The sequence below is a fragment of the Podarcis filfolensis genome (assembly GCF_964270895.1).
Source record: "Podarcis filfolensis genome assembly, chromosome: 16".
Lineage (NCBI taxonomy): Eukaryota > Metazoa > Chordata > Lepidosauria > Squamata > Lacertidae > Podarcis > Podarcis filfolensis.
This window is the reverse complement of record NC_139620.1, coordinates 645,452-660,516: the sequence shown is the minus strand read 5'-3', so window position 1 is coordinate 660,516 and position 15,065 is coordinate 645,452. Positions and strand designations below refer to the sequence as shown.

Below are 15,065 nucleotides of genomic sequence, written 5' to 3'. Positions count from 1 at the left end.
ACCGCCGACCTTCTGATCGGCAAGTCATAGGCTCTGTGGTTTAACCCACAGCGCCACCCGTGTCCCTTTCATATACAGGCTTTACCTAGTAGGAAACGCCATGATTGGACATAGTAGGGCTTACTTCTGAGTAGACATGCATAGGCTTGTGCCATTATTACCCCATCCATGACTGTTTCAATGGGCGGAACTGGCACTGCTCCTGGGGCCACAGCGCCCCCGTTCTGAATTTCTAAGAACTCAATTGCTTAGTGTGGCAGCAGCTAAACTTTGGAACTCCCTGCCTGTTGACATCAAGCAGGCGCCTTCGCAGTACCCTTTTCGGCTCAAAACACTCTTGTTTAGGCAAGCCTTGTTTGAGAGCTGATGCAAGTTTCAATCTGTTTTTAGTCTACTGTTTTAATGTTTTGAAGTCTTGAATTATCACCTTGTTGATAACGTACCGTATTTTTCGCTCTATAAGAAACAAGAAAAAAAAAAATTCTGAATCTCAGAAGCCAGAACAACAAGAGGGGTCGCTGCGCAGTGAAAGCAGCGATCCCTCTTGCTGTTCTGGCTTCTGGGATAGCTATGCAGCCTGCATTTGCTCCATAAGAGGCACACACATTTCCCCTTACTTTTTAGGAGGGAAAAAGTAAGTCCTATAGAGCAAAAAAATACGGTAATTGTTTTCTTTTTTTGTAAGACTCTTGGGGGCATTTTTAAACAAGCAAGTGGTAGATAGAGTTTATGAAATAAATAAAAGCATCGCGAACAAATCTGGGACATTTACAGCGGCTGCTGAGCTATACAGGCCTTGAATGAAGACTCATTTGTGATCCCGGCATTTCAGGGCGTTGGAAGAGACGACCGCTGGGGTCCCTTCCAACTCCATGAGTCTCATTTTCAGCAAAACAGCAGACAACAACCTTCCTTCTAGAGCCCTGAGTGTGCATTGAGCAGTGGCCTCACGGCAAAGCAGCCTTTGCCAAACATCCCAGGCAGGACCCTGCCTTGACTGGCCTGACGCAAAAGCTTTGATGTCTTCCTCCTCCTCCTCCTCCTCCATCACCACCATCACTGAGCTCCTGATCCTATTTGGCCAGTCCTGGACAGACTGCCAGGGGAAGCTATTATTGTCACGGCATTTCCGGACTGAGGGGACGCAGGAAGTACAGGAGCCAAATGTTTCTCTCCCCACCTCAGCAAAACACTTGAGATTTGGACGTCCCAGGAAGGTGGCCAACACAGCTGGTTCTCCACTTGTATAGAATAAGTTCGTGGGAGGTGGAAGCAGAGCTTTCGATTTCTCCCAGAAAGGAGACCAGGCATCGCTCATTTCGCCAAGCCCAAAGGATCTGTGCTCCCAGCATCAGTAAAAATAGGAACAGGCAAATCTGCAGGTTTGGGTTTCTCACTTTTCTGTCTTCAGTTGCCTACATTTCTGCATCAAAATGCAATTCTCCCCCACCCTTACCTTTTTTAAGAGTCCTCCTGATAATTCATCAACACTTAAGGCAAATTTCTCCTAGATTGCACATGCTGTTTGCAATTTTGCCTAACATATGCATTTTTGCAAAGCAATTTTCCAGAATACCTTTTCATATGTTATTTTCAATAATGAGTGGATTTTGGGGCACGCTTTACCCAAATACATGCATTTTTTTTCTGCCTTTGGGCTGGAGGAGCACCCTGCAAAATATTGTCACATCCAGTGAGACGCGTGGCTGAGTGGGGATTCGAATTCTGGTCTCACCCCGGTCCAAGTCCTCATTTAATCCTCACAACAATAGCCCGGTGAGGGATGCTAGGCTGAGAGGCCAGGACTGGCCAAAGGCCACCCAGGGAGCTTCATGACCATGTGGGGATTTGAACCCAGGTCCTTGCAGTTTGACGCTCTAACCGTTATGCCACACTGACTCTCGGACCTCTCTTCCTGCCCTGCGCCACCACCACTCACTGCCGGGGCCTGACTTCGGGGGGGCGGGATGCTGAAAGAGGGGAGCAATGTCATTAGCACTCGGGGCATGTCTTGGCGCGGCCAGGGATCCCGGAGAGCGAGAGAAAAGGCTGGGAGAGAGCGAAACCACTTCTGTTCCAAGTCTTGCCTATTCAGTCTTCTGGGGCTTTTCAAGGAGGCAGAAAGACCCCTCTGTTCCGCCTGCTTGGGCATTCAGTGCCCAGGGAGACATCTTCTCTCTCCTCCGCCGGGATCTCAGCTTGGCACGCCTCTCCTCTGGGCCCCCGGAGACAGGGAGAAAGTGTGTTTTCCCCATCCTGGCCCAAAAGGAGGGGGAGAAAGAATTGGGCCAGGCAGAAACTCCCTGAGCGAAGCCCTTCCCTCGGCTGAGGTGAGGAGGGACAACTGCGCGGTGGATCAAATGGCACAAAACGATGCAGGGAATGATGGAGCGAGGAAGGGCTGTGGCATCTGGGGATTTCTGCTTCAGGGAAACAGCGAGGGAGAGGCGACATGGTAGAAGTTTATAGAACGATGGAGAAAGTGGGTAGAGAGATGTTTGCGCCCCTCTCTCCTAATGCTAGAACTCATGGGCATCCTGTGAAGTTGGGCGTTGGAAAATCCAGGGCAGAGAAAGGCAAGAGCTTCTTCACGCGGGACAGAGTTGAACTGTGGAACTCCTTGCCACATGAGGCAGAGATGGCCACCAAGCTGGGTGGCTTTAAAAGAGGACTGGGGGGATTCACGCTTCTGAATATCAATCGCTGGGGACCCAGTGCAGAATGAGGGGAGGAGGAAACTGGGCTGGGTCCAACCCTGCATTTGGTGCAACCCCCTGCAATGCAAAGCTAGTGTCTAGATAGCTTTTGGGGGGTTGTGGTGGACGAAGCAAAGCGGTTGTTTCTCCCAGAGAAAAGGCCAGGCATTGCTCATTTCCACGCCCCAGGAGGCCTGTGCGTCCAGCACCTGCCCAATGATCAGTAAAAACTAGGAATGGACAAATATCGTCATCATCATCATCATCAATAAGTTTATTGAAATAGCCAGAGGCCACGGCAGTTTCGTAACAGTTTGCTGAACTTCAGGGTGGACAAATGTGCTGCTGTTGGTTTCTCATTTTTGCAAGTTCTGTCCTCCACATTTGCACACCAGCTTTTGCTTTCGTTTGCTAAGGTTGCCAGGAATAACAGCTCTATGCCCAGCGAAGCCTCATTTCCCAGCACATTTCAATGGATGTGCTTTGACCGCATGGTGTGAGGACCTGCTCACAATGCCCCTGTTTTGCATGGAGAAGCCGATGGTCAGCCCAGGCCCCCGATCATTCCTCCTGCTGCCAGGCCAGGCCTTGTCATTCCAAAGCCCCAGGTCCTATATATACATTTTCAACTATTTTTAAACGAGGGAAAATGCATCAGGGGTCAAGTGACTAGGAAGTTGATTCCCACATCCATCGAACAGAGGTCAGCGTGGTAACCAGGGGGCCAGCCATGCAAAAGGTGCCGGAGCTGGAGACCCACGGGGAAGATTGGGGTTCCCCTGTCTCTCTCCCCCCCCCACTGCCACACAGGACCCTGTTCCCAGGTCTCTCTGTAACACGACCCCTGGCAAACCAGAGTTGTTCTTGGCAACGGGGGAACTTTTCCGTCAGCGTTGTGATGACGTCCTCTTTTTATTTTCTGCTCCTGAATAAACATCTGCATCTCCTGGACCCGGTTCTTGCGATCCCAGCGAGGGGTTGGGCCCAGTCCAACGATGTCGGGCACCCCTCTCCCACTGCCCGTGTGACGAGACCGTTTGATTTTGGAAAGGCTCCACAGACAGAACCTCTCAGGCCAGGGACCGAAAGAGGCTTGGTTTTGGAACACAAACACGGGAAAGGAGGAATCAGATTAATCCAAGCTGGACACTTGGTCTCTCTAGCTCAGCACTGACCACACTGACGGGCACTGGCCCTCCAGGGTCGCAGAACTTCTTCATGAAGCGCATCGTTAAACTATGGAACTCCCTGCCACAGGAGGCGACAATGACCATCAATTTGGATGGCTTTAAAAGTGGATTGTATACACTCCAACACCTCACCAATGAAAATAGGGGCATCCTATTCTATTATTATTATTATTATTATTATTATTATTATTATTATCTCATCCATTTGATTGGGCTGCCCCAGCCACTCTGGGTGGCTTCCAGTATACATAAAAACTTAAACGTTTAAAAACTTCCTTATACAGGGCTGCCTTCAGATGTCTTCTAAAAGTTGTATTGTTATTTATCTCCTTGGCTCGGGGTTTCCACAACTCCAACATTTCTGCAACTGAAACAGGGATGTCCTAAGGAAAAGTGGGACATTCTGGGATCAAATCAGAAACCAAGGCAGCTTCTGTCAATCTGGGACTGTCCCTAGAAAATAGGGACACGTGGTGGGTCTGCAAATCAGAACCCCTGCTTGATGAACAGCTGACTGTTTTCTGACCCCAATCCAGACTTTTGTTTTATCTCACAGGAATCATATACCTCCTGCTTGCGGCAAAGCCTCAGAGATGTTGGAGCAAACTTTGGGCAAAGAAAGGCAGGGCAAACCCTCGATAGGCGGGTTATCGGGGAACAAGCCCTGAGAAATCTCTGGCAACAGGGGTCCAGTTTGCTCACACAGCCTGGCCCTGGCTGCACCCCGCTTTGTGGCAAAAGGGTGCATGGAAATGGGACAGGGGGCAATCGCAGAATCCTAGGCATGCAAAGTTGGAAGGGATCCTAAGGATCATCCAGCCCAACCCCCCCCCCACAGGAATCACAGCTCATATTTCATCCCACTGAATGTAGGGGGCAGAAATCAGCCTCTGTCTCTTCCTGTTTCTTTTTCTTTTTCTTCCCCCCCCCCCCCAAAAAAAATTATTTTACTGAGATTCATTAAAGATACATGTCAAGAAGTACAATTAACACAAAGAAAAAAAAATAAACTGAATAAAATGCAAGCTATTCACTATTCACTATTCAGGTGGCCAGCCCAGGGTGTAGCTATGCAGCAGAAAGAAAAAAAGAGGTTAATTGCACTGGAGAAATACCTCCAATCAGCCAAGTATGGTGTGTATGATCAATAAAGCTTTAATCTCTCTCAATCAACACCCACTGCTCTAATTACCCAAATTTGACCATCAATAAAGACTGGCACATTCATATTGCTTTGGTCGTTTTGATTTTTTTCTTCCTCATGAGACTTCACATAGGAAAAAGCAAGTAGCATAAAAGAACTATTCAGAATAATGAAGAAAGCCAGAGCCTCTGTCTCTTCCAATCCCCTCTGTATCTTTCCGGCCTCCACTGCATAAAAAACAACAACCTTGCAGTGGCCCCCAAATCCCTGAGCTCCAGCCCCCATTCTGGGAGGGCTGGTGCCTAGTGATTGACAGGAGCCACCCCTCTCTGCCCTGGTGGCTTCTCATGAAGTGGCAGGAGATGGTGTATTGTTTCAAGTTTCTAGACCCTAAGGTTGCGCCGGAAAACCTACAATTCAGAATCCAAACAAAAACTATCGTCTTTCTCCGGTTGAGGTTTTGAAAGGTTGTGGGGTCTACCCTGCATGGCTCGATTCTAAATGAAGACGCTGAAAGGGATCCCGACCGACTAATCCATCCCCTGGCTGTACCGGACATGGACTCAGATTTTCCCACGGGGACAAGATCTTGTTTAATTAGGAGAAGATTAAAAGTGAATGACAACAAGCGCTCCTGGAAGATGACGGAGAGTAACTACGCAGCGATGTTTCACCATCTACCTTTCCGACAAAGAACACACGACCATAGTCATTTGCGCTGATAGGAACCCCGGGAGTTCTGCACTGAATTATACATCTGAAAATGAACCCCAGGAGTTCCAGCTGCGCTAGATCACAGGTAAAAGGTGAATCCTCAGCGGCGTCCCAAACATCTGGGTCAACAAATGCTAACACCCCTTTCTCTTTCCTTTGCGGGTGAGAACCATGACTGTGGAAAAAGCGATCTATAGAGAAGGCAGATGCGTGCCTTTTCTTTTATCTGTTTTGTGGGTGCAGAGAAGGGAGCATTTCCCCCAACCACCAAATTGCACCAAACGTTGCATCAGGGAGGAGAGAAACTCAGCAAACAGTTCTGTGGAAGCTGGAAGCTGGCAGTCACCTTTCCCAAGGAATTATCAACAGTCTAAAAGGAAGAAACCCCAACAGACGCTTTTGTCTTACAGAATATTATACTTGTCTGTTAAATATGTCTTTCTACCGAATGTGAGAAACCAACACATCTTGTGACACGGATGTAACAACACGCTTTGTTCTCCTGCACCTCTCTCTGCCACCCTGCAAAATCTGACAGCGAAATACTTTTTCTGACAGCTGGGGTGGCAGATTTTGCCAGCTGCCGCCACCACCGGCCGCGAGGTTCTCCCTAGAGGCTCAAAGCGAAGGCCACACTTTGTAGGTGCAAGAAGAACAGCACAGACCTCCTGGCCAGGGGCGAAAAAACTTTTCTGAACTCAAAGCAGGAGTCCAAACACCCCTCTCCTCAAAGCACGACAGGCAGAGGGCAGCAGAAAGCAGCCCGCGCGACTCCGGTGAATTTCAGCACCGTGACATTTACAGCCCTGCTCCTCCGCTCAAAGCAACGAGACGCCCAAGGCCAGTCTACGTGAGCGCAAGACCTAAAATTATTAAATGCAGTCCGTGGACCCGATCCTGCACTCCCCTCTCTGCCAAAGGGACCACGCCCAGAGAGGACCGCAATCTGCCCAGCCCAGCCACGGCCTGTGGGGCTAATCTGCCTTCAAAGGTGGGTGGGAGATATGGAAACGGTTCTTTGGGACCAAACGCACCTTCTGGTCTCCAGAGAAGGCTGCGCAAACACGCTCCGATCTCCTTCCTCCAACTTTTGCCTTTTCTCTGCCTGTGGACCCTTCCTCCTCGCCCGCCACAAAACCCCACAAGGCGCGCACCCACACCCTGGCCTTCTCAGGGATCCCTGCAGGTGCCCCCCCATTACTTTCCCTTTGCAGTACTTGTTTGCACCCCTGAAGGATCAATTCTCTCTCCCACCCCCAGATGTGGCCTTTGGGGGCCCCAGAAGCAGCGGTACTTACCCCTTTCCCCATATTTGCTGGTGCAGGAGACGGAGGGGACAGGAGAATAGGGGGTGGGGAGGGGGAGACGACAACAACAACAAAAGGGGTGGGGGTAGCCTATAGGGAGCACATGTAGGAGATATACATTCAGAGGGGTGGGCCCTTCCTGTCTTTAAATAGACGGCTCGGTTCCTCCGCTCCTTCTCTGGACAGAGGCACTTGTTGAAACTGGATCTCCAGTTGAGAGGGGAGAAAGAGAGAGAGGGAGGGAGGGACGCCCCTCCTCTCAGAAACCTCCCTCTTTTCCCTCCTGCTTTCCCCAGCTCCTCTGCCCCATAGACCCAGCCCCCTTTTGCAGTGAAACCCCACCTCCCTTCCTCAGGCAGGAAGGCTCTCTGCCCACCAGCAGTTGGCTCTGCCAGGGGAGACTTGCCAAGCGGCACCCCCTGCCAGTCCCTTGGCCAAGGAGAAACTGGACAGCTGTGCAAAAAGTGCCCCTCTATTTCTCCCCCCCCTTGCGCTGGGGAGCTGTGAGGCGTACCTCCAAGGCAGGTGACCCATGCCAACTTTCTGGGTCCCTGCCACACCTGTCCTTTCCGCAGCTGCTGTTGCGAGGCGTGTGTCTGAACCCAGATGTCCAGCGTGCCAAGTGTCGTCCTGCACACACACACACACACCGGGAGGTTGGGGACCTTTCGCTAGCATTATAATGTGCCCTTTGTTATGACCACACGTTTGCCCTTATGCCTGCAAGAAGTTCTCATGCAAGAGGAATAAAGAAAGGTCAGTTTGTTACGTGAAGTGAATAAGACTGAGTGCAGTGGTACCTCGGTTTTTCAAACGTGATGTGTTCTGGAAGACCGTTCGAGTTCTGAAACGTTTGAAAACCGAAAACTCAATAGCTGACAGGATCTTGCACTTAGCCGGAGCTGCATGGCCTGTTTGACTTGCGAGGCGCATTCGAAAACCGAAGCATTTACTTCTGGCATTCTAAAACTGAGATGTTCGTCAACAGACTGTATCTTGATGCTGCTTCAGATGGCAAAGTTGGGACATAAGCAGGGCAGGAAATCTTCCAACACGAATCCGAACCCATGGCTTCAAGTTACAAGGAAGGAGTTTCCGACTAAAACATCAGGAAGAACTTTCTGATGATAAGAGCTATTAGACAGTGGAACAGTCTCCCACAGATGGTGGTGGACTCTCCTTCCTTGGAGGTTTTTAAGCAGAGGTCGGATGGCCATCTGTCCTGGAGGCTTCAGCTGAGATTCCTGCATTGCAGGGGGTTGGAATAGATGACCTGTGGAGGTCCCTTCCAACTCTGCAATTCTGATTCTATTACCTCGGAAGGTGGTGATTCAAGCGCATCTTGATCAAAAGAGTAAAAGGATCCCCAGCTGTTCCCCAAAGCCTTCAGAAAGTGAGTGTGACAGTTCTGCCAAAGGTAAAGGGACCCCTGACCATTAGGTCCAGTCATGGCCGACTCTGGGGTTGCGGCGCTCATCTCGATTTATTGGCTGAGGGAGCCGGCGTACAGCTTCCAGGTCATGTGGCCAGCAGGACTAAGCTGCTTCTGGCGAACCAGAGCAGCGCACGGAAATGCCGTTTACCTTCCCGCCGGAGCGGTACCTATTTATCTACTTGCACTTGCTCTCGAACTGCTAGGTTGGCAGAGCAGGGACAGAGCAACGGGAGCTCACTCTGTCGCGGGGATTCGAACCGCCGACCTTCTGATTGTCATGTCCGAGGCTCTGTGGTTTAATCCACAGCGCCACGCGTGTCCCTGTTTTGTCAAAGAGCCCACGCTAAAAGAAAAGCAAGAAAGGGAAACCTCCTGGCACTTTTCTGCCGAAGACCATTTGCCGGCCAGGTCAGCTGTTGTGCGGTGCTGTGGGCAAGCTTCAGATGAACAGACGCAGCCTCACCTCATTGCACCAGCTGCTCCTGCCCAGGATTCCCTTAGCAGGAACTCTCCACATTTTCAGACGCAGGAATTATTAAAACGGCTGCACTGGTTGCTGGTTCATTTCGAGGCCCAATTCGAGGTGCTCACCTTTGTGTTTAAAAGTCCTCAACGACTCAGACCCCCAAACAGCTGAACACTTGGCATTGTCAAAACTTGCTATCACGTCGGACAATGACTTAAAAATGGAAGAAAACAGAAGTTAAGATTTTTTGGACGTGCATAAATGAAAATAATAAAATGGAACCAGGGAGGGGCAGCAGTTCTCAACCTGTGGATCCCCAGATGTTGTTGGACTACAACTCCCATCATCCCTGAGCTCTGGCCTTGCTAGCCAGGGGTGATGGGAGTTGTAGTTCAACAACATCTGGGGACCCACAGGTGGAGAAAGGCTGGTGGAAGTCGAGGGATTCAAGTAATCCCACACTAAGAATTTAATATGAATGGTTAAAAACAACAACCAAAAACAGTAGAAGAGGAAGAGTTTGGATTTGATATCCCGCTTTATCACTACCCGAAGGAGTCTCAAAGCGGCTCACATTCTCCTTTCCCTTCCTCCCCCACAACAAACACTCTGTGAGCTGAGTGGGGCTGAGAGACTTCAGAGAAGTGGGACTAGCCCAAGGTCACCCAGCAGCTGCAGGTGGAGGAGCGGAGATGCGAACCCGGTTCCCCAGATTACGAGTCCACCACTCTTAACCACTATACCACACTGGCTCTCGTAGTAGTGTATGTGTGTGTTCTTTTTTTAAAAAAATATTATTTAGTTCTTCTGGGGTATTTTTTCTCTTTCAGTGAACGTTGCATGGATCACTGTGGTAGAGTTGGAAGGGACCCATGGGGTCATCTAGTCCAACCCGTTGCAATGATGGCAGTGGCGATGTGGGCACCGGGTTGGGAAAGGCTGCTACGATGCCTGGCTGGTTGTATGGCACATCGTCACATCCGTCCAACGACGCACACAAATGTCTCCTGCTTCTCTTCCTCTCCCATGTTGTGCACAGAGTTCTCTTCTCTAGTCCAGCCTTTCCCAACCCGGTGCCCACATCGCCACTGCCATCATTGCAGCAGGTTGGACTAGATGACCCCGGGGTCCCTTCCAACTCTACCACAGTTATCCATGCGACGGTCACTATGCTCATCTGTGAAACAACCCCTGGTTAAAAGAAATCATGGTTTTAGTGTTATGTGCCCACACAGCCGGTGCAAGGAAAAGCCCAGCAGGGCCGTGGGCTTATGAGATGAGCCTGGTGTGTCTTCTGGTGAAGCTGTCAGAGAAGCCCTTTTTGAGGCACGAACGTGTCAAGGCCTCTTCCCCACAAGGCCGCGGCGAAAGATAAGCGCCATTAAAAGCTTCACACGGAGATAGCCTAATCCTCAAGGCAGTAACAGAATTCAGATGGATCGGCAATCTAGGACTCCAAAAGGAATTGATTAGGTTCAAAAACCAAGGACTGTGGCTCTGAGCTGGATGTGTGCGTCAGGAGGGAATCACGCTACCTGGGTGATAAGGACCAAGTGATCAGTCAGAGGCCCCAGGGGACAAGAAGCTTGCAAAAGGTCGAGGGAAGCGATTGTCTCTCTTTGGGATGATGCAGATCCTTCCTCTTATCAATGGCAGTGAGAGGAGGTGGCGGAGAGGCATGTCAGAGGTATTTTGCCAGAGACGAGCGCTAGGGCTGGAGCAAAAAACCTGACACACAAAAAATCCTAATTCTGCCTGCAGCAGAAGTTCCGTCCACTTTGCACCTTCAAGGCAGACTTACCCCATTCACACTTTTCGACACAATACCTGAACCAAAATGCAGCCGTCCATCAAGATTGGCACTGCTCCGAATTTTGTAGTGTGGTTCTCTTGCCGATGAAGGTGTGCGAAAACGCACCCACCTGGGTAAAGCATGCGTATAAAGGCGTATATTATTGAAAACAACAGCCAGGAATGCATTGTGTATTTGGGGAAACTGCTTTGCAAAATGTATCCTAGGCAAAATTGTGTGTGAAGATGTGTCTGTTAAGGAGAAATTCGTAGTAAAATGCTGGTGAATTTTCACAAGGGTGTGAACAAAAAGTGCAAATTTCGAAGGATGGCTGTATTAAAGTTCACACGTTGGTTCGAGAAGAGCGAATGGGGGAGCTTCCAATTAAAAAATTATGTGGTTTTTCCATTGATCTGGCGGTCCGGCTGAATTCTATGGGTTGTGCTCAATCCTCGTCCTGCTCAGAGTAGACCCACTGAAGTTAATGGGCTTGGCTCACTTCGGTTCATTCGTTTCGATGTGTCTACAGTGGGTAGGATTTAATTTGTTATTGCTTTCATATCTCACCTCCTTCCCCACGGAGCTCCGGGTGGCAAATGTGGTTCTTCCCTTCCTCACTTAATTCCCCCCACAACAGCCTTGTGGGGTAGGCCAGGCAGAGAAGCCTGGAGAAGAGAAGACTGTTTGGTGACATGAGGGATGTCTTCAAAGATCTGAACAGTCACCACATTGAAGATGGAGATACATGACTAATCTGAAGGATCATGAATTGTGCAGGCTGTTTATCTTAGCCAGATTCAATATGTTTCCCTCGATGATAGTGAGAGGAAGATATTTAGCTCTCCCAGAATCAGAGCGTCTCTGCAAATGTCGTAAACAGGAACCTGATACTTTGCAGCATATTTTCTTTTCTTGTGATTTTGTCATTTATGCCACAAGACAATTATTAGAGGCCTTACAACTCAACAGGCTCAATTCTATGCCACCAATGGTTCAGGACCTGCTTTCGGACAGGAATGATCAAATTGCTTTAATAGTGGCTGAATTTTTGAGTGCTGTCCATGTTGAAATACTGGGCCATTATAAAGAGATTTAGTGGTTCTTAATTGATCGGTGATGTGGTAGTGTTGTATTATTTATGCAAATTAATTTCCTCTGGAGTTAAAGATCTGACTGGGACAAACCTTGTTATGCTGAGCTTGTATTTTGCACAATTTGTATACGGTGGCTGTTTGATAATGTGTGGTTTGCTATGCCTAAGAAAGGATATTTGATGTTGATGATGAAGATGGAGGAAGCTTGTTTTCTGCTGCTCGGGAGGAGAGAACTCGAACCCAGGACTCAAATGTGGCGAGAAAGGAGATTCCAGCCAAACACCAGGAAGACGATGGCCTCTCCTTCTTTGAAGGCTTTTAAACAGAGCTGGGGTGGCCACCTGCCAGAGATTCTTTAGCTGGGAGTAGAATAGATGACCCAGGGGGCTTCTTCCAAAACTTTAAGTCTTTGGTACCATAATTCTTTGACTGGCCCAATGTCACCCACTGAGACATGGCCGAGTGGGGATTTGAACCCTGGTCCCTCCTAGGTCCTTGCCTGTAACTGCTACACCACACTGCCTCGGCTGAATAAAACCCTCCATGTGGGGTGGAGGGAAATAGCCTAGTCCTTTGGGTCCTGCAAATAGACCACAAGAACCAGGGGGGTTTCTGGAGGGGAAGGGGGGTCCCTCAGGGATCCTGGACGCAGGCCATATTCCGGCAGGAGGCTAAGATCCGTAGCCAGAAGGAAAATTTGGGCACCCTGTGGGGCGGAGACGGTTTCTCATGCGAAGAAAAGGACGAGAGAATTTGGCCAAGGAAGTTTTCCTGGTCTTAATGAATTCTGATCCTCCCCTGCTGGCCCACAAGGAATTAAACTCCAGGGATTGCCGAATTATTTCTCTCTCAAATCTCTTTTTAATGTGTTTTCGGAGGGAAAGGAAAAACCTCCTGTAATGCGGCTCCCTCCAGGGCCACGGGGAAGGCTAAGATTTTCCATCCTTTGCACGGCAATCTCAGAGTGTACGTGCCGCTCCCTCAGTGTGTGGGTCGCTGGTGGGGTTTTGCCTCCCAGGCGCCCGAGATCCTCTGCCCTGCAAAAAGACCAGGGAGGGCGTGTGGTCTAGTGGTTAGAGCGCCAAAGTGGTTAGACCTGCACATAGTTAAACTGTGGAACTTGCTCCCGCAGGGATGGCCATGAACCCAGAAGCCTTTGAAAGAGGACGGGGCAAATTCGCAGAGGAGGAAAAGCAGCTATCGGTTTGCCTGCAAGAACTTAAGAATAGCCAGTGGAAAAAGAAGAAATCCATCAGGAGGTTGTGGTAGGCAAGATTATGATGTCTCCACCTCCTTCGTTCTGCCCGGACACTGAGGTCCAGCTCCGAGGGCCTTCTAGCGGTTCCCTCTCTGCGAGAAGCCAAGCTACAGTGAACCAGGCAGAGGGCCTTCTCGGTGGTGGCGCCCGCCCTGTGGAACACCCTCCCACCAGATGTCAAGGAAATAAACAACTACCAGACTTTTATAAGACATCTGAAGGCAGCCCTGTTTAGGGAAGCTTTTGATGTTTAATAGGTTATTGTATTTTAGTGTTTTGTTGGACCCTAGATGGGTGGGTATCTTAAAAAACAGAGACATCACCTTGCCAACAAAGGTCCGTATAGTTAAAGCCATGGTTTTCTCAGTAGTGATGTATGGAAGTGAGAGCTGGACCATCAAGAAGGCTGATCACCGAAGAACTTTTGAATTCTGGTGCTGGAGGAGACTCTTTTTTTATATATATAAAATATTTATTGAGATTTTACAAAAAACAAAGGTTTACAGAATAAAAAGAAAACATATAAAAAGAGAAAAATAAAAAAAACATACAAAAATACATAAAATAGAAAAAATAAAAAATAAAAATACAAATACAAAATGCAAAAAAACGAATAAGTAAGAAAAAATTAAAAACAAATCCATTTTTTGCATCTTTAAACTCATTAGCTTGTTTCCTTGACCTCCTCACACCTCCCCTTTTTGTGTTCCCATTTACATAATCAAATCAACAAATCCTTACCCTCTTTCATTTATCTTAACTCTATATCTTAACATATTATAACTCTATATTTTCATCCATTATCAATCCATTTTTGCATATTCTTATTAACTTTGTTGCTAATACCACTTATTTTCAATCCAACATCATTTTAACATTCATTAATTTTACAGTGTTTCTGCAGATAGTCTTTAAATTTCTTCCAGTCTTCTTCCACCAACTCTTCTTCCTGGTCTCGGATTCTGCCAGTCATTTCCGCCAATTCCATATAGTCCATCACCTTCATCTGCCACTCTTCCAGGGTGGGTAGCTCTTGTGTCTTCCAATACTTTGCAATCAGTATTCTTGCTGCTGTTGTTGCATACATAAAGAAAGTTCTATCCTTCTTTGGCACCAATTGGCCGACTATGCCCAAAAGAAAGGCCTCTGGTTTCTTCAGAAAGGTATATTTAAATACCTTTTTCATTTCATTATAGATCATCTCCCAGAAAGCCTTAATCTTTGGGCACGTCTACCAAAGGTGAAAGAATGTACCTTCAGTTTCTTTACATTTCCAACATTTATTATCCGGCTCCACCGAATCTCCCTCACCACCTCTCGCTCCCAGCACTTCAGCCTCTTCTCCAACTCTGGTCAACTCTCTGTATCTTCTGAAAAATTTCTCCACATCTTCTGATTTAGTCAGTCTGTGCCTCTTCCCTTTGTATGCAAATGTCACTCCTTCTGGAAATTCCCACTTAAATTCTATTCCATTTTTCTTCAATGTTTGTGCTAGTTGTCTGTATCGGTCCCTTTTTTTCAGTAGTCTCACCGGCACGTCTTTAAAAATAATTATATAATTTCCGTCGATGTTTAGACGCTTCTCTCTGTTTCTTTGCAAAATCAAGTCTCTCATTTCTTTGTCCCTAAAAATGATCAGACAGTCACCGGGGAATTTTTTAGCTTTAGTCGTTCTTATTTTAATCCTAAATGCGTTTTGTATCGTTTTCTGCACATCTTCAATTTTCATATCCAACCATTGGGCAATTTCTGCCGTCAATTTTTCTTTAATCTTTTCTCCCTGGGTTTCTGGCACCGATCTTAATCTCAAGTTAGACTCCCGTTGCCGAAGTTCATTCATCGCAACCGTGTCCCAGAGCTCTTCCTGCGTCCTATTCACTTCAGACATTTCTGCTCTTATTTTTTCCTCTTCCTTTCGCACCTCTCTCATTTCTAATTTTGTCCTTTTCATTCCTTCTTCCAGGTTTTG

General features: G+C 48.1%; 2 protein-coding genes across 2 annotated transcripts in view; both read right to left on the bottom strand.

Annotated features, from left to right (window-relative positions):
• LOC310751649 (sodium/potassium-transporting ATPase subunit alpha-2) overlaps positions 1 to 7,493 on the bottom strand; it is a 46,412-nt gene extending 38,919 nt beyond the window's left edge. Inside the window, exon 1 of the mRNA XM_083591043.1 lies at positions 7,043 to 7,493. Within this exon, the coding sequence (XP_083447169.1) occupies positions 7,043 to 7,054 (12 nt within the window). The 5' untranslated portion in view covers positions 7,055 to 7,493. The remainder of the gene's footprint in view (positions 1 to 7,042) is intronic.
• Positions 1 to 15,065, bottom strand: part of LOC310751719 (uncharacterized protein) — a 950,206-nt gene that overhangs the window by 713,434 nt on the left and 221,707 nt on the right. The gene's annotated exons all lie outside the window — the stretch shown is intronic.